The following is a 23,068-nucleotide window of genomic DNA, read 5'->3' as shown; positions in this document are numbered from 1 at the left end:
AATAGTCCCAACTGTGTGTAGCTAGTAGTTTTTTAATTGTGTAATAGTATTTATCATCAGTTGTTACAGTACACAATCACTGTGTGCATCTAAATTTTGTGACCCTTCCTGAATTTAAATCCCTCCCCACTATTTTCTCTATCAATAAATAAACTGGAAAAGGAAGGGCTTTGTTAATTCACATGAATGAGTGGAAACACATCAATAATTGCATATTCAGTGCAAGTTCAGGGAGCAACATCCATCCAGTGCACTGAATGGAACCGGGGCCATGTGGAAAAAATGGTATGTGACCATGTAATTCAGACCTGTGTCATAATGCACAATATGCACAATGGGGACACATTAAGATTGCACAGGCCGTCTTAATTCTGGCATTTCCTAACTTTGGAGAGCTTGACTCTCCAAACTTATTGTTCTTTTAATGTAGTTATTTTTATATAATTCTAATTATTTTAACAAACTGTAGTCTGGTGTATAGTTTATAAACTTTGTAATACTTCCATAAAATGTGATGGAGTCTTGGTAATAAGAAACCTTACTAGAGGATTCTGCTACTAAGCGTTTACTGATCAAAAGGGAGGGACTGTGTGTGTGTCAGAGAGAGAGAGAGACGGGGAGAGATTGAGAAAATTATAAGATGTGTAGTGCACTTAAGTGAGGCCCTTTGTAGAGATTGAAAAGAGCAAAGTATATGAACAAATACTCATCGAACATATGTGAACGTTGCGTGCTCGTATTTAGACAAACACAGTGCTTGAGCCTGAGAGTGCTGCGCTATCAGCTCCCATTAAAGTCGATGGGACCTGAGGGTGCATAGATCATGCCCCTACAGTAAAACTTAACTGTATCCGGAACTGTGATTTTAGAAATTGGTTTGATCTGGCATAAAATGCTCCTCTGCTCTGATAATGGGGCAGTGCTGGTGCAAATGAGGGCAGAACTTGGCCCTGCCATTGGGTAGGGAATAAGTCTTAATTAGTAATGGCCTGGAGCGTGTTTTGGTTTGGGTTTAATCTGAAATGATTTCTACAGAGGGCACATGTGGAAATGTTGCACAAGACATAACCACACAAGCTGGCCATCTTTGCCTTAAAATCCCTGTCCTGTTAGCAAGCAGGGGTTGGTAATGCTGACAAAGGGTAAAGTAGGTTCTGCTGGACTCTCTGACCTTACTTACACTTGGGGGAAAGGTGTATTTTTACATGTGCTAGTTAACATGTTGAAATCCTAGTGCAGACAAGGCAAGTTTTAGTTTTAATATGTGTTAGCTAGTTGAGGTAAACCTAGTGGGAAGCCTAGAATTTACCTTGACCAGTTCATTCATACTCAAACTACATCTTGCCTTGTCTACCATAGGATTTTAACCTATGTTAGTTATCATGTGTTAGCTAAAATGCACCTTTTTCCTGCTAAAGGTGTGGCTACTGAGGCAGATGGCTCAGTACCCCGCCCAGACGCAAAGGAGATGGGAGTAGCTCTCTGAAGGGAAAAAACCTAGAGTGTGAGCTGAGTAGCAATCCTTTGGTCAGGAACTCCAGGAGAGGCCGAGCACAGGAGAAAGCTTCTGCAGAACTTTGTTGCCTTTTAGGGTGTCATTTTCAAAAGCATGTAAGTAATTTGACTTTCATGGTGATTTCTGGATGTAAATCGTGTAGGTGCTTTTGAAAATCCCCTCCTTAGTGTTCAGAGTCAGAGGCTCTACGAGGTGTGTGAACTCTGTTTTAGAACAGTTTGGGAAAGGCACCTGCTCTAGCTCTTGGTAAACATAACTCTCAGTTCCTTAAGAAAGGTCATTTGAGATGATTGAACTTCGTTTACTTTAAAACAGGCAGCCAATTTACTGTTGCTCTAAGGAAGACTGCCCTCAGCTAGCCGGTATGGGTCCCAACTCAGAACAACAATAAACATTAGTTATACAACTGAAAACGTTTCAACTAATTGAATGCCACCTCATTAATGTGACTCTTTGATGTGCTGCAGATCTGTGTGAATTCTAATCTGCTGGTTGGCTTTTATCTGTCTGGGTTTGTTGGAATGACATAAAAGCTGATTTTTTGTAACATTGTTAATTAACTCTGTGTTTTAAGCTTTGGTTACATTGTTAAAGGAAATTGTTTCATCATGTGTTAATCACTGAGGCAACTGTCTTCTCCACTCCCCGCCCCCCCGCCCCCCAAGGAAAAAGCTTGGGAAACCCTGAACTTTGTCCCCCTTTGTCTCTACCCCTTCAATGGAAATGCAGATCCTAAAGTATTTAAATTGTAAATGTGAATCAGATTCCAACAGAGCCCTTAGGGGTTTATGTACCTCAGTCAAGTTATCAGAACAAGAACTGTGTTGATGACACTAATTAGACTGTAGTAAATACAGTTAGGGATTGTGGATTGTCAGTCTCTGACTTTGCACTGAAGAATTGCCATATTAGAACAGACCAATAATCTATTGGAGAGTAATGGTAGGAACTGAAAAATGGGAAAATTTAGAATATCAGGAAAATCTTCCAGTCTCTCAAATCCGTTGGCTTCCCATGGTACCCAACCTTGCAGTCAGGACCCAAAGTTACATGCAAAGCTGTTTTTGGTTCGGCACAAAATTTTCCACAAACTGAAGTCCTGATTCAGCAAATCTTTAAACATGTTACTTTACTCACCTTAGCAGTCCTACTGAACTAAGTGGTGCTACTCATATAAATAAAGTTACACACATGTTGTGTTTTCAGAATCAGGGTCTAGGCATTCATATAAAGACTTCATTGCAGGTGCTCAACACCTCTGACAATCAGGCTGTTTTTTTAGGCATCTAATTTTAGGCACCAAGATTCAAAAAATTTTCACTCACATTTCTAGACCTTGTGGTTGCAAAGATAATGATCCAAATGTAAACTGAATATAACTACTGTTCTGTTCATATTACATTTTCAGCATGAACATATAAATAAGTTCTGATAAACTTTTAAAGTGTGAAATTAAAAATGTCTGCCCTGAATGTAAATACATCTTTTGGCCAATTAATTTTGCTTAATCCTACCTCCCCCTCCAAATTACCATTTACAATAATATATAGGGAATTATATAACTTTTTTTTTAAAACCTAAAATAATGCAAAGGTTCTGAGCTATAAACTAGTAGGAGAAAAATGTGACAGGTTTAGGGTCACGGCTGAAAATTTGAATGGTGTCAGAATCACAGACAGAGTTTAACAACTTCTCTGTCAATTTATGGAATACTTTCCCAGGTGAAATGGTCAAAGTACTACCAGTTGCCACATTGAACAAGACACGGACATGGCCTGGGATTTAGCAGAGTTTGGAGACTAAAACCCAGATTCCATTATCAGTTAATGGGATTTAGGCTCCTAAGTTATTAGGCATTGCAGCACTGAGCACTGTAATGCCTAAATACCTTTAAAAATCTGGGCCTTAATAAATTCCAGTTAAAATGTAAAATAGAGCAATTCTTTAACAATGTTGAGACACAATAATGAAGTTACGGGTCCCTGGCAGCTGTGTTTGGGATAAAGGCAAAGGAGTTCTACCGTCCATTTGTCAAGCTTCTTATTCTCTGATGGAAATTTCTTCTGTGTGGCCAAATGCCACAAAAAGCATACATACCACACAAAGACTCTTGCTGTCAATTTATACAGGCGAACCAAAACAGATCCCTGTGTCCATGTTGAAAATCTGCATTACAGCTGGCAAACCCTACCAAGAAGCTAAAAATCCATATGTGGCTGCAAAATCTGGGAGAGCCACAGGCACTTCACAAGCTCATCCTGCCAAACTAGACATCCATGGAATATGTGTGTGTATGTATGCCACGTACCCAGAATAGGCTAGAGTAGACTCTTTACCAGCATGTTCTACGCTCTTTTGGTGCACAGAACTGTTGTCGATGTCAATGAGCCTTTTCAATGTTTGTTAATTAGGTGTAGAGCTAAATGTAACTGGGCATGTTTCCAAACCCATAATATTAATTTCACTAGTAACAAAGGATATGGAGTTGTGGGGCAAGTCACGTTCTTCCTGACTTTTCAAGGAGGTAAATGTGAGCAAAAATTAATATGAAAAATCTGAATCTGTGATGCATAAAGACCCAGAAGGCACAGGATGGTTAATAATGAATAGTATGAAAAATTGCAGGTCTGAAGAAGATTGTATGAAAAGAACCTTTTCTTATTCCTTTTTATTTGTAAGTTGTCCAAGGAGAAACTTGAAAGATTATTAAAGTAAGTTAATAGTCTCCTGTGCTTTGTCTACCTGAGGGAGCTGTAACAAAACCTTGGCTGGAACAGGAAATGTACAATAAATCCCCTTTTTATGACTCTGTAAGTCAATGATTTTATGGTTTTAGTAACAGCTATATAAAATATTTTGTTTTTTCTGGATACATAAGTAAATTAAATTGTAAGTAACACTAAGATCATTACAGAAAGGCTCAGGAAAGTGAAAACCTTTTCTAAATATGTGGTGTTGATCTCAACATGACCTTTTCTTATTAACAGTCTGGGTCTTTGTGTACACATGGATATAGAAAATACTACACAGAGTAAAACAAAAATGGTTGGAATGGACAACTGGTTGTAGTAGACAGATTTCTAAAAGCAAAAATATTGTATTGGATGTTTCCTTAGCTAGCTTTTCACACACAATGTGTTTAGCTCTTTAGAAATAGTAGCCAAGGTACCTGAGTCTCTCTCGTATTACTAAAATAATCACAAATCAACAAAATATAACAGAAAACCATGCTTGCTATCAAAACACCTCCATTAGCTGTTGTTTACAAGATTGATCATAGAAGCTGAATCTAAAGGTAGAAAACACCTGGTATTGTCATGTTAGCACCTCGTCACGCTACTGTAGGTTGTTCCTAGGGAATGTTAAACAGGGTGGGTGCTTTGATCAATTTAAATATAAACGTGCTAAGTAACTGGATCTTCATCCCTTGCCTTGGATAAGTATTCCACTGGCTAAAAGATTTCACTGTTGCACGTTTTTTCCTGCTATCCAGTCTAAATTTTTCCTTTCTTCATTTCATCCCATTGCTCCTAGTTGTATTCCAGTTAATTATGAAAAAGAACTCCTTTCCCTCTTCGGCGTTCACTTTCAGATATTTATAAACTATTATTACCTCCAAACCTCAGTCAGTTCCAAGACAAGCTATACCTATATAGTAAATTTTTGTAGCTATGTAGTATTTTTACAAGGCATTTCTCACTTTCTAATTGTCTAAACTTTTTTACTGTTGAAGAGAAAGTATAAAGATCTATCAGGCAAACATCTGGCCAAAAGAACGTCTTGCACTGAGCTTTTGGATTGTGATTGACTATCAGATAGAGCAGGTTTCAGAGACGTGCTCCTTTACATCAACTCCAATCATATGTGCTCCAGTCTCTTCCTAGCCAGATGTAATAAGCCCCATATATGAAAAATTTGGTGCCTACACTTTGCCCACTTGATATTATTTAACTGCTTTGTTTTTGTCTATTTCACATTCTTTGAAAATGTAGAGCCAGATCCTCTGGTCCAGTTGAACAGTGCTCTGCTATCAAGTGGTCCCTAACACTTCCGTCCCAACCCCCACTCTGGTGTCAGAGCAGCTATACGGTTGCTCTAATTTATACTTGACTGCTCACAACCTCAAGACAAGTTCTGATTGCCAGGGCCAAGAGAGACACTGGCTACACTCCTTTTTTCCTTAGCTAGACCCCTAAACTGGGAGGGGAAATCAGAGGTGGTGGTGTAGGAACTGCTATTGTGGATGTATACCACCCGAGGACTCCCATAAGGAAAGGACACCTCACTGGGACTGAATCCACCATGTAAAACTCCATCTTGCCTCCGTTGATGAGAGCAGGGAGTAACGAGTCCATATTTATGTGATAAAATTCTTATTTTGCATTAGCACATCAAAACATTTTAGTGCATCTGATGCACTATAAACAGTTACACTAAGGCACCAGTAATTCCTACTGTCCCACTAATAGTTTGCATCATAACTTTCTGTGTCTGATCACATATTACTCATCCTCTTACCATTTATTGTACTCAGTGAAGTCTTTATGTGAAAGGGGGACAGTCTAAACTACTTTAAAAAATCTATTTTAAAAGCATGAGATTTTGCTAATTTACAGTTCTAATAATTAAGCTAAACCCTATGCCTCTGAGGTTGGTTTTTAATGCAGTTACTGACTGATGGACTACTGAGAGAGAGAGAGAGAGAGAGAGAAGTAGAAGAGGGGTGGGGGACAGAAAGGGGAGAAAGTTAAACAAGTTAATTCCAGCCAACTACAAGGCAGCTTCTTCCCTACCCTCACTTTGGTATGGCTATGAGAAGAAGAATGAAGAAATCAATCCCTTTTCACATTCTCGTGAAATCTGCACTATTGTGCTTACATCTGTATGCCCTAATCAACTTATTCAGACATCCACACAGCTCTGAACATAATCAGACAACTTACAGCTGAATTCTGTCCTCATAGCAGTGCGAGCCACTGATTTCAATGAGGTTGCACTAGTATAATTAGGGGCAGTTTGGTCTACAAGATACATTTTGCATCAAAACTGTAGATTACCCAAAGTTTTGCAGGCTATAATAATCCAACTTTTCCGTTAATTTCTATATAAACCACTCAAAGAACAATCCTTCTACTTTGGCCTCAGCCCCACTAAGGGCTTGTATATTCTAGGAAATGACTTTGTGTGATGTCAGGTGTTATATTATTCTTTAGATTTATAGGTCCATACCAACTCCATAAACCCCACCTGGAAACTCATAGGCAGCCAATGCAGATCAAGGACCACTAACTGAACACACTCCTATTGAAGCACTCATGTCAAAATGGGAAATGACTGCCTAGGGAAGAGAACTGCCAAAAGGGATATGGGGTTGGTCATAGTGGATCACAAGCTAAATATCTGTCAACAATGATCTGCAGTTGCAAACAAAGCAAAGATGATTCTAGGATGTATTAGCAGGAGTGTTGTAAGCAAAACACAAGACGTAATTCTTCTGCTCTACTCTGCACTGATTAGGCCTGAACTGGAGTATTGTGTCCATTTCTGGGTGCCACATTTCAGGAAAGATGTAGACAAATTGGAGAAAGCCCAGGGAACAGCAACAAAAATGATTAAAGGTCTAGAAAACAAGACCTATGAGGGAAGACAAAAAATTGGGATGGTTTGGTCTGGAGAAGATCAGACTGAGGGGAGACATAACAATTTTCATGTACATAAAAGGTTGTTTGAGGAGGAGGGAGAAAAAATGTTCTTGTTAACCTCTGAGGATAGAACAAGAAGCAATTATCTTAAATTTCGGCAAGGGCAGTTTAGGTTGGACATGAGGAAAAACTGTCACGGTGGTTAAGCGCTGGAATAAATTGCCTATGGAGATTGTGGAATCTCCATCACTGGAGATTTTTAAGAGCAGATTAGACAAAAACCTGTCAGGGATGATCTAGATCAGTGGTGGGCAATCTGCGGCCTATCAGGGTAATCTGATTGCAGGCCACGAGACATTTTGCTGACGTTGACTGTCCGCAGACACAGCCTCCCCTCAGCTCCCAGTGGCTGGGAACCACTGATCTAGATAATAGTAAGTCCTGCCTTCAATGCAGGAGATTGGACTAGAAGACCTCTTAAGGTTCCTTCCAGACTAGTTTTACGATTCTATGCCAGCTCATCATGTTTAACCCTATGATCCACCCTAGGGTTAACCAAGATGTTAAACATGGCTACTCTTGTCTCCTTTCAGTACCAACATGTTTAACACTTTGTTCACTACTATGTGTTGTAACGGGGAGGGGAGGGGTGGGCAGAATGTGAAAATAAATGTAACTGCAGATCTTCAGGACCTGACCTGCCTAGTCCCCTGCAACTATGTAGGGCATTCATATGAAAGTATGCACTCTGCAGAGAGGATGTGCATCTTCTGTGTGGGCTCCTTGAATCCATGCTGCTGTAAGTGGCATCCTGCACACTGAGGGAGATGGAGGGGGGATTTGCCCCTGACATTGTTCAGATATTGAATAAAAGACATGGAAAAATACTCATTTTTCTGTTGCTGCTAAAGACAGATTTTCCCCACTATTTTACTACCTGCAAGACATTTTTTCATTCAATTAACAGAATTAAATATACACTAGAATTCCTCCAAGATTTATCTCTTCTGCAACAATAGTGCACAATGGTGGGAAATAAATTATTTTTGATTTCCATTTTCTTGCCTTGCTTGTTGTTTTCCTGAGAATGCAAGAATAAACTTATCTACACAAAGGACAAGCCACCAGCAACAATAACTTTTCTAGCATGAAACCATGGACATGTTTATACAGGCCTAGTACAATGCGGTCCTGATCCACAATTAGGGCATCTAAGTGCTAGGGTACTATGAATAATAATAATACATAGGGCCAGACTGTAGGTGGTAAGTCCCATGGAGTGGCATTAAATTCCCCAAAGTTTTCCTTATTAGTTTTCTCAGCAAGAAGGGGTTTGTAACCCTTTCTCTTGTGGAGCCACATGAGGGTCTGAGTGTCTTTGATTTTCCTCTTGGGCATCAAGTAGTCACATCTTCCATGGTTTGTTTGGATGTGGTTCAGTGTGGTTCAATGTCCGCATGGCAGGTCGAAACCAGGAGGGCTGCTTGTTGGGTCAGTAATAATGTGCTTGTTTAGAATAGTAGATAAGGTTGACACTTTGCCATTCCCTGGCTGGAACTAGAGATATGAGATGGTCAGGTGTGGTCCACAGTGGTTTTTGCAGTTTCAGGTGTTGCTGGGGTATGTTATCCATGACCGGCAGGGTGGGAAGTTCTGGGCAGTCTTCAGAGCAGTTAAGTTCTCAGACTGTGCCTATATCTCAACAGATAGCTGGAAGTTCAGTGTTTGCTAATCCAGAAAGCCACAGTAGAGATGTTGATTTTAAAGTCCCCATGATGATTCACATGGTCTGGTTCAGCTGCCTTTTCACAAGTTGGGTATGGCAACTTCTTGTCTACACTGATGCACAGTACTCTGCATCATCCATTTCTGTGCTAATGGACTGGGTTATATAGGAACTCAGGGTAGATACTATCTCTTCCCGCTGCTTTTCCCAGGTTTGTGGCTGTTTCAATCTCCTTACTTGTGAATGGGTCCAGACCATTGGGGCGATGGAGTGCATGTGGACATTGCCTTCCAGAGTTGATGTTGGACTTGTCTGCGATACTGTTTGTCACTGGCTGTTGGGATGTCCACAAAGGTTTAGCAATGATGGCATTGGCTAGTGGCATGTGTGGGATTTGCAGCCTCCGGGTTCCAGGCATATTTACTCAAGTGTGTGAAGTTTGGATCTTCTACACAATCAAGCCACCATTTTGGCCTTACTGCATTCAGTGACAGGAGGGCTTTCTACACTCTAGTGTTTGGGTCTCTACACTCTGCATATTTGTGGACTCTTGGCTCTCTACAGCCCAGCAAGGAGCGTACGGTGACCTGTGTGCCTAGGGGATGGTCCTCTTTGAAGCAGAGATTAGAAGAGCAGTAAAATAGTCAATTTTTTTGCACTGGGGGAATGCGGGAGATTGTATTGTCCACTGCCATGGTAAGTGGCCCAGTCTGCTTTTTTGAAGTTCCAGCACAGCACAGGTTTTGAGTAGAGAACTGGAATTTGAATGCCAATATGGGTCAGGACTGGTCTGTGTTGGCCATTCGGGAAGTCATCAAAAATGGTCTGTGACGTGGGTATTGGTGTGCCTCCATCATCTTTAGAGACGAACATCGGGTCAGGGCAGTATCATCTGCTCCATCTTGCAGTGCGGACAATGCTGCACTGTTTTGCATTAGAAAGGAGGAGCATATCATTTGTCAACCCTGACCATGTCCTTTCTTCACCTGCAATGTTGTTTGCTGCATAACCCCACTGTGTGTGGTGACTATTAAAGTTGCCCATAAATACAGCAGGGTTCTGTGCAGTCTGCAGAGCTGGTTGAGGTCACTGTGCACCAGGTGGTTTATATACATTAATGATAGCTTGCTGACATGCACGGAGATTGTAGTTTGTTTCTGTAGGAGGTAGGACCACATATTGGTTGATCTCCCACTTTATGTAAATTGCCAGCCCTTATTTTGGGTGGTAATTGCTGGCTATGAGTTTATAGCTATTGATTTTGTAACAACAGGCTTTTTCTTTGTTTGCAATGTGGGTTTTTTGAAGGGTGAGGACTTTGATGTTGATTATCTGGAGAAAATACTGAAGGCAGTCACTCTTGGACCATGAGTCTTCAACATTCAACTGGCAGATCTTTAACCCAGGTTTGATCTGCCTAGTACATTGGCCTGAAAAGGCAGAATTATTTTGTTGCTCTTTTGACCAGGTGGTCGACAGTCGCTGGTTTGATGATGATAGTCATGGTTTCCCACTTAACAGTGTAGGCTGTGTGAAGGTTGTCATCTTCCATCTCAAAACAGTACTGCTAATAAGAGTCCCAAACGCATTCTAGCTTGAATATAGCTATCTCCAAATTTACTATTCAGAAGAGGGGTATTTATCTCAGCATGGCTCTATTTTCTTTTTTCCAAATAATTTAGTGCTAATATTTCTCATGCCTAATTTATTTGTTGTTAAAGATACTAAACAGTTACACCAAAATAAACCACCCTGTGTTTCAACTAAATTAATCCAAGTTTAGCATCTGTTATTCTTTGTTCTCCAATTAACAATCTTTTCCTTGGGGGAAAAATATTTATGGCACCATTGTCCAGAATTATTTCAGCAATAACGAAGCCATATAAACAGCAAGTGAATGTTACATTTTTAAACCTCTTGCCTTCAAGTCAAATCCAGGGCCAGAAACAGATAGCCCACTGTGTGTGCTGGGGGAGGGGGTGGAAGCCAAGGGGATAGGTTTGGCTAAAAATGATCAGCTGTGAGAAATGGCTGCGTTGAAACAAAGGCACATTTTAATGGTGCAGAGCAAAGGTGATTTCCTGTTTTGTTTGGGGCTTTGTTGCCCCTCTGAGGGAGTCCTCTCTCTCCCCCCGATGCAGAGGGGAAGATGCCTCTGTAGGTCACTTCATTTTAGACTGTACTCTGAACAGGAGGTTACTTTAGCTGGAGGGAGCAAGCTGCTGGGGGATGGATCTGCTTTCTATTTTCTCCTCTAGATTAAATGCATCTGGACTGAAGGAGAGAAAGAACCACTTTCTGCCACTGTGGGGAAAGTTTCCCGCAGGACTCTGGCTGTGGAGGGGTGGGCAGTGTCAGAATGAATGCAGCCCTCTTGGCAAGGGCTGCGATTCAAAGGCATCGGATCCCGTGCAGCAAGGCAGATCAGAAACTCTACCCCTTATGTTTGAAAAGAAAGCCCCAGAGGTAATTGTTTACACCAGAACAGAGAGACTCGGGAAGGAAAAACCCGCCTCCTTGTGTCCTGTGGAGTGTCTGAAAGAGACTCTCCTTTTCTTTACCTCCATGCTAGGGTGGGGAGGAGGGATGTGTTTCTAAAGTGTAGATTTGGAGCTTGCAATCTTTAACCCATGATCTGTGGTCTTCAGTAACTCAGCCAGAGACTAGGGGTCTGGGTGTGTGAGGTCTATGGCCTGCGATGTGCAGGTCAGACGATCATGCTGCTCCCTTCTGGCTTAAGAGGTGGTGGGTCTCTGAGCTCTGCCAGATCTGGTTCAAGAGGTTCTGTCAGGGCTGGCTGGGCGCTTCTGCTGCCCCGCACTTTCCAGTCGCTTGACAAGGCCTAGCTTGATTTGGCTTCCCCCTCTCTGCCTTGCTGCAGCGCCCGCGAAAACTGAGAGCTCGCAGCTTTCCCGAGGGATGGGCGGGGGGTGGGGTACGGGACAAGCGGTGTCTTATACTGATGGAAGTGAATGCAGCCGCAGGTCATCTCGTCCCCCCTCCTCCCCGCCGCCGCACAGGGTTAAGGAGGGCTGGGAGGAGGAGCTGGGGCTCTCTGGCCAGGAGGTGGGAAGGGGAAAAGGAGCTGGGCTGCAGACAGAGCCCTCATTGCAAAGCCGGCCCGTCCCTCAGCCTGCGGAGCGGGGCCCGGCGAGTCCCAAGCGCTGCTCCGCGCTGGCCAAACTTTGCCGGGGCGCCCGCGGGCCCGTCCTCGTGCTCGGCGCCAGCAGGAGCGGGGCGCCCCCAGGTGCAGCGCCCCCCGATCCCCCCCCTTCCGGCTGCGCCTTGCTCCGATCCCGCCGCGACCCCTAGCGCCGCAGGGGGCGGGCCCCGCTGCCCGGGGCAGGTGGCAGCCGGAGCCGCTGTGGCGAGGGGCAGGGAGAGAAGAGGCGGCTCCGCCAGGTCCGGGGAGCGCGTGTGTGTGAGGTCCCGACCCCAGAGCCCGGCGGGACTATGCTGGGCTGCGGCTCCGCCGCGCTCCTCCTGGCCCTGGCCGGGCTCTTCCTGAGCAGGGGGCCCGGGGCCCAGGGCGCCGCCTGCGAGCCGGTCCGCATCCCGCTGTGCAAGTCGCTGCCCTGGAACATGACCAAGATGCCCAACCACCTGCACCACAGCACCCAGGCCAACGCCATCCTGGCCATCGAGCAGTTCGAGGGGCTGCTGGGCACCCACTGCAGCCCCGACCTGCTCTTCTTCCTCTGCGCCATGTACGCGCCCATCTGCACCATCGACTTCCAGCACGAGCCCATCAAGCCCTGCAAGTCGGTGTGCGAGCGGGCCCGGGCCGGCTGCGAGCCCGTCCTCATCAAGTACCGCCACACCTGGCCCGAGAGCCTGGCCTGCGAGGAGCTGCCCGTCTACGACCGCGGCGTCTGCATCTCCCCAGAGGCCATCGTGACCGCCGAGGGAGCCGGTAAGCGCCGCACCCCCGGGAGCCCAGCCCGCTCCCCTCCGTGCCATCGCCCCTGGGAGCCCAGCCCGCCCCCCTCCTTGCCCCTTTCCCTGCCATCGCCCCAAGGAGCCCAGCCCGGTCCCCTCCCTGCCATCGCCCCCGGGAGCCCGACCCGCACCCCTCCCTGCTCCCCTCCCTGCCATCGCCCCTGGGAGCCCAGCCCGCTCCCCTCCCTGCCATCGCCCCCGGGAGCCCAACCGCACCCCTCCCTGCCATCGCCCCCGGGAGCCCGACCCGCACCCCTCCCTGCTCCCCTCTCTGCCATCGCCCCGGGAGCCCAGCCCACTCCTCTCCCTGTCCCTCTCTGCCATGGCCCCAGGAGCCCAGCCCGCACCCCTTCCTGCCATGGCCCCAGGAGCCCAGCCCGCACCCCTTCCTGCCATGGCCCCAGGAGTCCAGCCCGCACCCCTTCCTGCCATCGTTCGTGGGAACCCAGCCTGCTCCCCTCCCTGCCATTGCCCCTGGGAGCCCTCACCCCACCCCTCCTGGCTCCCTCTCTGCCATCACCCCAGGAGTCCAGCCCACTCCCCTCCATGCCCCCCTCCCTGCCATCGGCCCTGGGAGCCCAGGCCGCTCCCCTCCCTGCTCCCCTCCCTGCCATCGCAGCCGGGAGCCCAGCCTGCACCCCTCCCTGCCTGTGCCCCTGGGAGCCCAGCCTGCACTCCTCTCTATGCTCCCCTTTCAGCCCACACCCCTCTGAGCCCAGCCCACGCTCCTCTCTGCCAGCACCCGTGTGCCCAGCACGCTGTGAATCCAGTCCCCATTTCTCATCCTTTCTGATCCTAGTCAACTCCAGCCTACCCCACTTGTGATCCCCCTCTGGTTCCAACTCCCAGCCCTCATGCTTTGCTGACCCTTAAGGAGATCAGCTCAGATCTCAGTCAACCCCAGGTACATGGGCCCCCAGCCAGCTCCATCTGCCATCCCTCTTCTTCTCCCCTCTGACCTTCTTCCTACCCCTGAATCTCTCTCTCTCATCCCTTTCTCTTCTTCCCTTTGTAGCATCTTGCTCTCTCTTCCAGAACCTCTTTATCCCTCCTTCCCCTATCTAGTGCCCACTCTCCTCTCCTTGCCTTCCCATCTCACTCCATGGATACTGGTGACATCTGAGAGTGAGTAGTTGATGCTTGCATATAAAGGTGCAGAGACAATGGACAAAAGTGCCCTGCAGTAATGTCATTCCAAACAGGGTGGACACTGCATCCATGTGTGGTTGAACATAACCCTCCCCTGCCACCCCTTCCTCCAATTCTAAACTTGTCCCTCTGATCCTGTCTCCCATTTCCAAACCCAGCTCTTGCCCTCACTCCTGTTGCCTCCTACCATAGGCGAAACATAGCGCTCATCTAACCCTCAGCCCCAATCCAATCTTACACCCTTCTGATAATATCTTTATGCTCTTTGGTGTGAATAAGTTTCTGTGACCTGTAACTTTTTACTCTTATTTAGCATTTGTGTGCAGCTGATTGAGATTTTTGAGTGAAATTTGTTGTTGCTGAAAATGGCCTTTTTCCAAAACTGAAAAATTCCATAAGAAATTCTTTCTTTTTTGAAATTTTTAACTTCTTGTAATTTTTTTTAATCGACATTTTTCAGTCAAAATTTTTATCAACGCCATTACTGGGTAATCAACATTTCTAGTTTATTCAAAAAATGGGTCCTTGGTATATGAAAACTTTCAACAACAGATTCAGGAACATTCTCTATTCAAAAAGTAGCTTACATTTTTTGTAAAGTCCATTTTGTTGAAAAAATGAAAATGGGTCTCTTTCAAATCCTGTGAAATGGAAACCATTTCACATTCTTTTTAGCTCAGTTTTAGTATTTTGTAAACATAACTGTACTATCGTAGGGCAGTAGTCGCACAGTACCGAATACTGTGTATACAATTTGCCATGCCCTCCACTCCCCTTTACGATGTCACTCAGACCCACTAAAACCATGCTTCCTTCCAGAATTGGCTGCACTCGCTTTATTTTGCATAGACGAGCAGCTGCACATTTGTGCTTGTTGAACTTCATGCTACAAGCTAGCTTGTGCTGATGGGAGCAAGGAGGTGGTACTCCTATTTCCATGGCGGTGACAACTGAGAGAGATTGTGGTGGCCAGAGGAGGAGTGAGGCTCGAGTTAGGAGAAGCAATTGCCCCTACCTGTTCCCATGCCAGCAGTAGCACAAAGACATGCGAAATGGCAGCTGGGGGAAGAGCGGCAGAAAGTAATTGTTGCATATATATTTTAAGATAAACTTATAACAAATATTACTAGTTTTACGGCATGCATAGATACTGGGTCAGATCCTCAGTTGTATTCGGGTTGCAGGCAGTGTAGCTGAAGGATGAGTGTGGTAAAGATGGCTACATGGTAACATGTACATCTCCTGGTCCTAGGGTTAGATGAGGGTCAGTTTGGCCCCCAGTTCAAATTAGAGTAGCCTCAGAGCTGCTCTAAGTTGTATCTGGCTGCAGTGGCTTCCAGGAGGCCTTTCTGGAGATCATTGGAGAATTCTAGGGCACATCAGCTCTCTGGCCACATTCCCTTTCATTGGCCGTGCTCCCTATGCTTGGAGCTGTAAAGGTGGTGTTGATGGGTGTCTCAGTGCCATCTAGCTGTTCCTCTTACCATAGGAGAATCCCCACATAACTGGTTAAGATGGCTTTCCAACCGCTTTGTGCTGCCAGAACACTGCAAAGCTGTCAGGCTGGGGGCTGGCTTTTTTAATTCAAAAAGGTATAACTTTACCCATCCCTGAGCAGCTACCTCTGGGATGGAACATAGAACCTGTTTAACAGTGCACAGCAACACAATGTACTAGGACAAGCAATGGAGAAATAAACCCATTTATTTCCAATTGAAAGAGCTGAGATAAGCTAAATTAGGCAATATGTAATTTGGGGATTTGGCTAGGACTGGAATTTGGTCAAGGCTCTGGCTCTAGAACCCTAGATGTTTACAAAATGATCAATATCTCAGAGTTTATCTCATCGGAGAGAAATACATATCTCTGGTCACACTGGGAGATACTATAGGTGATACCATGGTGTAAGTTAACTATTGCTAAGTGGTTTGACTTACATGCCAAAGTTGGCAGAAGAGGATGGTGTAGTGAGAAAAAGAAGTTATAAGACAGAGCAGGTTATCTTACACCTACTTACACTCTTCTGTTAGTTGTACATTCTGTGGCAGCCCTATCTTTCAGCCCCTTTGATGTTTAAGTTACACCAGCTTGCACCAATTTGTTGATTCATTTATATCACCGTTGATGTCACCTCTGATTCTGACCCATGGCAAAGTGCTTTGGTTGAAAGGTGCTATATGTAACTAATTACTGTTGCCATCATTCTGTTGACCTTTACCTTTCATTCCACTCCATATAAATCAAACCCCATCATTCCTCTTCCAATGCTTTCTCCACTTCCAATCACATCTTATACCCTATTCCATTACACTCTTCTCTTCATGTGCCCATTTAACCTTTCCCATCCATCACTTCTTTCCCCTATCCGTATATTTTTTTATTTCCATACCAATCTAACTCCACTCCTACCTTTCAAACTACCATTTGCACCCTTTCTAACTCTCAGATCTCCTTCTACAACCCATAACTCAAGCTAACTCTGTTCCTTATACTTCCATAACTAACCCTTCCCCTCATTCGTCTCTAACCTTTCCTTCCTCTGTAATTGTACCCCACCTCTAACGCCGCGTGTCTGTCTATAGATCTGTTGCTGCTTCTTTGGGCTGCAGACCTGCTGGGAGGATTTCAGTGAGGTTGGTTTTGAATTCCAAAATTAGGACTAGTTTGTGAATGTCTCATTTTGAAACACATTTACAGACTCTTTCCTGAGCAGCACTGAGATACTTTCAAAACTGCCTTAAAAATGGATCCAAACTGAGTGAGGCTTGGCAAGTCAACAGATATTTGAAAGCAGTGGCATTCAAAACTGAAGGGAGGAAGTTTCTCTAAAATTGCCCCTGAGTTACCTATTGCTGAGGACCACAGCAGCACAATAACCTCTTTGAATGATTCCAGTGTGAAATCCATGAATACTTCACTGACTGGAAACCTGATGACATTCTGATTTCTGGGATTTAAAAATTAAACTAGCATATTATCCCCTGGACTGAAGGCATTCTTCTGGGGAGGGGGAATAAATCCTCCCCTTTAAAATATAATGAAATATTCCTAATCTAGGAAAAGGTCAGAAGAAAACTGGTATCATCCTATTAGAGGATTGTACCCTAGTAGAAAACATCACTAATACAAATAACAGAATAGTTAATGATTCGTATACAAGGCATTTCTCCTAAGTTTTTTCCTCTTAAGAATGCACTTTCTGCACCTAATATTGTTGGTGAAATGCACAGTCAATGGAAATGTAAATTCACATTTATTATTGAAAATGTTTTCATCATTCAAAATGAAAATATTACCCACAGAGTAATAGGTCTTTGCACTTCTGTCACACCTTTTGTCCAGGGATCACAGATTTCTTTCTAAACTTTGACTGGTTAAGGTAAGTATTATTCAATCCATTGTGTAAAAGGGCAAATTAAGGATGGGATGGTTAAATGATGTAATCAAGCTCGTTGTCAGTGGCAGAGTCAGGAATAGAGCCCCGGAGCCCTGAGTCCAATTCCTTTTCTCTGCTCACCAGACCATACCTCAGGGGTGGGCAAACTTTTAGGCCCGAGGGCCGCATCTGGGTGGGGGAAATTGCATGCAGGGCCAGGGCAGGGGGTTGGGATGTGGGAGGGAGGGAGTGTGTGCTGTGGTGTGCAGGAAGGGGCTCAGGGCAAGGGGTTGGGGCAGAGGAGGGGTGCGGGGTGTATGAGGGGGCTTAGGGCAGGGGTGCAGGAGGGGTGCGGAGGGAGGGAGGGAGCTCAGGGCAGGCAGTTGGGGGGCAGGAGGAGTGTGAGGTGCGGCAGGGGGTTGGGGTGCAGGAGGGGTATGGCACGGGGTTGGGGGGTGGGGTGCAGGAGGGGTTCGGGCTCCCGCCTGGCGCCACTTACCTGGAGCAGCTCCGGGTGACAGCAGCGTGCACCGGGGCCAGGGCAGGCTCCCTGCCTGCCTGCCCTGGCTCCTCGCTGTGCTGCTCCCTGAAGTGGCCAGCACCACGTCCCTGTGCTCCCTGGGGGCGGGGGCAGAGGGCTCCGTGCGCTGCCCTTTTCTGTGGGTACCTCCCCGAAGCTCCCATTGGCAACAGTTCCCCATTCCCGCCAATGGGAGCTGCGGCGGGTGGCGCCTGGAGGTGAGGGCAGTGCACGGAACCCTCTGTCCCCCCTGCCCCCCACCAGCGGCCTCAGGGATGTGGTGCTGGCTGCTTCTGGGAGCGGCACAGGGCCCGCGGCGCCACATGGGTGGCAATCCCACAGGCCAGCTCCAAAGCCCTGAGGGGCCGGATCTGGCCTGTGAGCAGTAGTTTGCCCACCCCTACCATACCTCCTCCCAAGTGAACAATTTACAGTATACAGATTCACAGTGTGAAATAACTTTATATTCTATCGCATTGTAGAAAATCTCAGTTTGCAGAGTTTCTTCCAGTTAATCCACAATATAGCAAATAGTATTTTTAATTAAAATAAAATTTTGTTTCTTTACTCATTTTTGTGCATGTGGATTGGCAGTCAGATCAAGTTGTTAGACTGCGAGGGTGAGATCTTCATTCTGGCTCTGGCTGGGTAAAAGGACTGGACTGGTTTTCTGTTTAACTTCAGAAAAGATTTCTTTTTGTTCGCTTTCATGAGACTGATGTTCATGCATCAGTTTTATAATTATAACAGGACAAAGGGACGAAAAAGTGCATAATACAAAGCAGTTTACATATAGGGAAATTGTGCACACTAATTAGCATTCAACATTCTCACCAGAAGAGTGTTAACTTTGGGCTCCATTCTCCCAGACCTGCACTTTTGCATAATTTGAACTACAATTGATGAAGTGCAGCATCTTGAAGCAAATTCTGAAAAATGCACATTCTTCCTCACAGAGTTTGTTGCACATGATGTCAGTTGTCAAGTATGTAAAACAGTGAGTGTATGGGCCCTAAAAGGTCAGGGGAGTGGCCCTAATTAACAAGTTAGATAAATCAGCTCTAATTGACCACAACATTAATGAGCACAGCAGCTTTGGCTTGTGCCAGTATTATTTATGTAGTATATCACTGGGGACCTTTCTAAGCTTGTCACCCTATTAGAGCCCAAATATTTCCATGTGTGAACTGTTATTTGATCATTTCTCCACTCTGTGAAGAACAGAGAGGCTTTTCTTTAACACTGGTCTGGCAGGTCTGTCTTTCCCACCTATTTTTTCATTCCAGTAAACACATTGCTAGCAGCCATTTTAAGGAGAACTGTACAGTTGTTAAAATTAGAGACTGAAAGAGCCCCATTAAATCATCTTTTCTAGCTCCCTGCTCAGTACAGGGTTCTCCCATAAGGCAGAGTCCAACTCCTTTTGTCCATTTGAGTTCCCATAAGCCTGTGTTACCAGAGCTTGAAATAGTACCGAACTCCCAACTGCTAAATCTACTGGACGGTGACTGGTACAAAAGATGATGAGTCCGTCTTGGGTGAGGGCAGGGCAACACCCTAGCCAAAAGCCCATCCTCAGTTGCTGCAATGGGAGAAGCTGTTGTGATTCCTACCATGACCCTGCTTAGGGCTTCTGTCTTTCATATCTAGGCTATGATGTAAAGCAGATTTAAAGGCCACTTCTCTGGAAGGAGCTGTCTGTGTCTTTTCACTACTGTTACTCCAGAGCCCCCTACTTGTGGAAGGGATGATATGGCCACTGCTGTACCATTCACTCAGCCTAATGACTGCTGTGAAAGGGCATCTCAGTTACTCTGTGCCCCTCCCGTCCTCTGCCATTAACAACTATTGTCTCCTTTTCTGAAGGGAGAGAGGGGAGTCAAGGGTTCGACAGACCAGTCAGAGCAGAGCACCCCTGTACGAATGGAGTTAGGAGGCTGAAAGGGGATCACTCAGCCCCCTCACTGTTTCCTCAGCAGTCACCCATCTGGGGAGATCTCACCCTTAAATGGGGATATTGGGGGGCAGCACCACCTCCTCTGACATTACTCCCTGAAAACCTCATATGAGTTGGGCAGGGATGGTGTCCCTAGCCTTTGTTTGCCAGAAGCTAGGATTAGGACACAGGGGATGGATCACTTGATGATTACATGTTCTATTCATTCCATCTGAAGCACCTGGCATTGGCCACTGTCGGAAAACTGGATACTGGGCTAGATGGACCTTTGGTCTGACCCAGTAGGGCTGTTCTTATGAGTCAGTGGAGTCCAATCTCCATACAGAAGGATCTAGTTGGTCAACCACAGAGCAGAGGGTCTCTGGGTAAGCTCTGTGCTCACTAAGCAGATGAGCCAAGATTTGGCCCTTAGATTTGTGCTGTTCCTTTATACTGTTGTAAAAGAGAGAATCTCCAGGTCTGTATTTAGAAGATACTGTAACTTTAAACACACCAATGGTTATAGCTGACTCTGGAGGCCAGTGTGAAATTGTATATCTTTGATTAGTCTTCAGGATCAACCTAATTAAGACAATCCTTGAAGGAGAAGAAAACGATATTTACAACATGTTTACATTCCAATTGTCGGAGCAGAGAGTGCTAAGGTCCAAATTTATGTCTCTGGCCTTTGATTTTTGTCACCAGCTTTTGCGCATGTAAGCGATTCTACCTACAGATGTGGGGGTACACCATTTTGTATGTGCTAAATTGCTATTGTGTGCACAAGTGGCTCTGCCATTCATGCCAGTCTTGTTACCCCATTTGCTTCCTCCACCCATTGTTGTCTCTGTGTTGTTCCATATTGACTTCTTGCTAGTTGAATGCTCTTCTCACCTGAGTTTACCAAGCAGTCACCCTCTCTTCATTTAGGTCCCTCTTAAAACTCACTCATTCTGCAAAGCCTGCAAGAAGTGAGTTTACAATTTAAAAACTAACAAACAAACGACCAGATCCTCCCATTCACTGGATTACTCAGTATAACCTGCCACCTGTGTGTCATGCTTTTAGATTCCAAGGGCTTGAGGGCAGGAATTGTTTTTGTTTTTCTATACCGTGCAGTATTAAATATGTTGTCAGTGCTAAAGACTTCACTAAGGAAAACACCTAAGCATGTGCTTATGTCTATCCCTATTTATGACAGTGCTGAAGTCCTGAAGAGGGATGTTTTCCTGAACAAATAGAAACAATAAAACAAGAGCAGATAGAAAGGGGCACTTGCAAAATAAGAGAGATGGTTTAGGCTACCTGAACATTTATCTCTGGAAATGTCTAACATATAAAAATTGGAGAAGTTTATGTCAAATGGCAGGAACATAGCTGTTAAAAAAGAAAACTTCTGTGTCATATTGCACCTTCAGAATATGGAAGTGTAACTTCATAGATCTAGATATTTTCTTTGCCGAGTCTTGAATTATGCTTCAGTCAAAACAGTTGCCTTGATTATATGTGATTAGAGTAGGTTGATTGCTATGCTGTTTTTGAATATTTCAGAGAAATAATATATTTAATTCTTGGCGTTACTTGCATCCATCATGAAGGGTCCAGGTCCTTAAATTATTTTGGTGCATGCTTGTAGCATTCATAACATATTCTCCAGTGATACTTTACTTCGTTTCCATATGGAAGCTGAAACAATGTGGTGGTCCATGTATTGCCTATCACATCAGTGGACTCTTGAGCAGTGTCAAGGTACATGTGAATTTCTGCATTTGGAAAGGAGAGGAAGGGCTTCCCCAGGCTGATTATACTTTGTCCATTTATTCCGGAAGAGGAGCATTGTAGAATGAACATACAATATTACAAGGAAATAAAAACATGGCTTGAAGGTGTGTGGTGCTCTTGGTGAGATTGGGTGGGGGGGGGGGAAGGGAAGGAAACACCAACACAGAATGTAAAGCAAGTAAAACAAGTGCTAGGACCACTTTACTGAGGGGCACCTAATTGGAAGTCTGAGACACTTTGCTGTATCGCACCCCCCTCCTTTTTTTTTTTTTTTTTTTTAAGGGATTCTGTGGTCAGAGTGAAACATATTTTGGGGCTCATTGGCTAGGTGGAGAAACACTAGCTTAAGTTAAGTCTTCCTTCTCTGCCTCCTTATGTCCCTCTAGGTGTGTAAACACACACAAAGATGCGCATCTAGTATCACTGGTGCTGTCACATCCCCCTTGCTTGAAGTAGTAATAACAAACACCAAATCCATCCATCAGCAGCACCCCCACCACAAAAATTGTTCCATCACCCCAGTACTAGCAGTACTTAAAACATAGGTAAAAGCTTTAACTGTTCATGCTCATTATAACTATTCGCAAATGCTATTAGCTCTGTTATTTCCAATCCAGTTGTTCCAGACTTAAGGTCAAATTCAGCTCAGAACATACTTTGCAGACCTCCATGGACTTCAGTGAAATTGTACAAGTGTATAAGTTAGGGCAGTATTTTGCATGTAACAAACCACACATTCCTCAGGGAAGACTGTGTACATGTCAGATTTGTCATTTTTAAGTTGTCATTTTTCAGTCCTCTACATAAAAAATGCAAGTACACCATTTTCTTAGTTTCAGAAAAAATAAACACTTATAAGCTGAAAATGTATATTTCTGGCCTTACAAGAGACATTTTGAGAAAGTTATGAGCTAAAGAAGAGAGAATTCTAAACCTTACTAACAGTGTTGCTGCTGGTGACCGTACACTGCCTCTCTCTAATATATCTATAGCATGAACTGTAGGAAAAAAATGGCTTTTGTGGTATATGTATTGATAATCTATGTGCAAAGTCAAGATTTGTGGAGTTAAATGCCACCCAAGGCTGTGATCATTTTAAGTGAATAAAGCTAGAATTTTTTAATTTTCATATGAAATGCAAAATTCTGCTGGTGGATCTTAACGCACAGAGCTGCTGTTGACTCAATGGAAGATCTCAGCAGAATACCGGAGTCAGGATTCACTATGTGAATCAAAGGACAGATCTCCTGTTACCTTGAAAGTTGTTCTGTCATTTTTAGTTCAGAGATGACATAATGCCCTATCCTCAAATACTTCTACAATGCAAATATTTTGCAGTTAAAGAAGATACATTAAAGAACAAATAAATATCTGAAGTAGATAATTAAAACTAAATTAATTCACGTTGAGGGATTTCTTAGTCAGCAGTGCTGAGGAATGTTCCCATCTCATCAAAAGAACTGAAGAAAGTCCCCAGACAAC

At 44.6% G+C, this 23,068-nt stretch overlaps 1 protein-coding gene across 2 annotated transcripts in view; it reads left to right on the top strand.

The window, feature by feature from the left end:
- Positions 1 to 12,196: 12,196 nt before the first annotated feature.
- Positions 12,197 to 23,068, top strand: part of FRZB (frizzled related protein) — a 31,208-nt gene continuing 20,336 nt past the window's right edge. The window contains exon 1 of one of the 2 annotated variants that reach the window (XM_074967724.1): positions 12,197 to 12,797. In XM_074967724.1, coding sequence (XP_074823825.1) covers positions 12,338 to 12,797 — 460 coding nt within the window. In that variant the 5' untranslated portion in view covers positions 12,197 to 12,337. The remainder of the gene's footprint in view (positions 12,798 to 23,068) is intronic. The other variant, XM_074967725.1, reaches the window with a different exon arrangement.

This window comes from Natator depressus, chromosome 11, assembly GCF_965152275.1.
Source record: "Natator depressus isolate rNatDep1 chromosome 11, rNatDep2.hap1, whole genome shotgun sequence".
Taxonomy (NCBI): domain Eukaryota; kingdom Metazoa; phylum Chordata; order Testudines; family Cheloniidae; genus Natator; species Natator depressus.
This window is presented reverse-complemented; position numbering and strand designations above follow the sequence as displayed.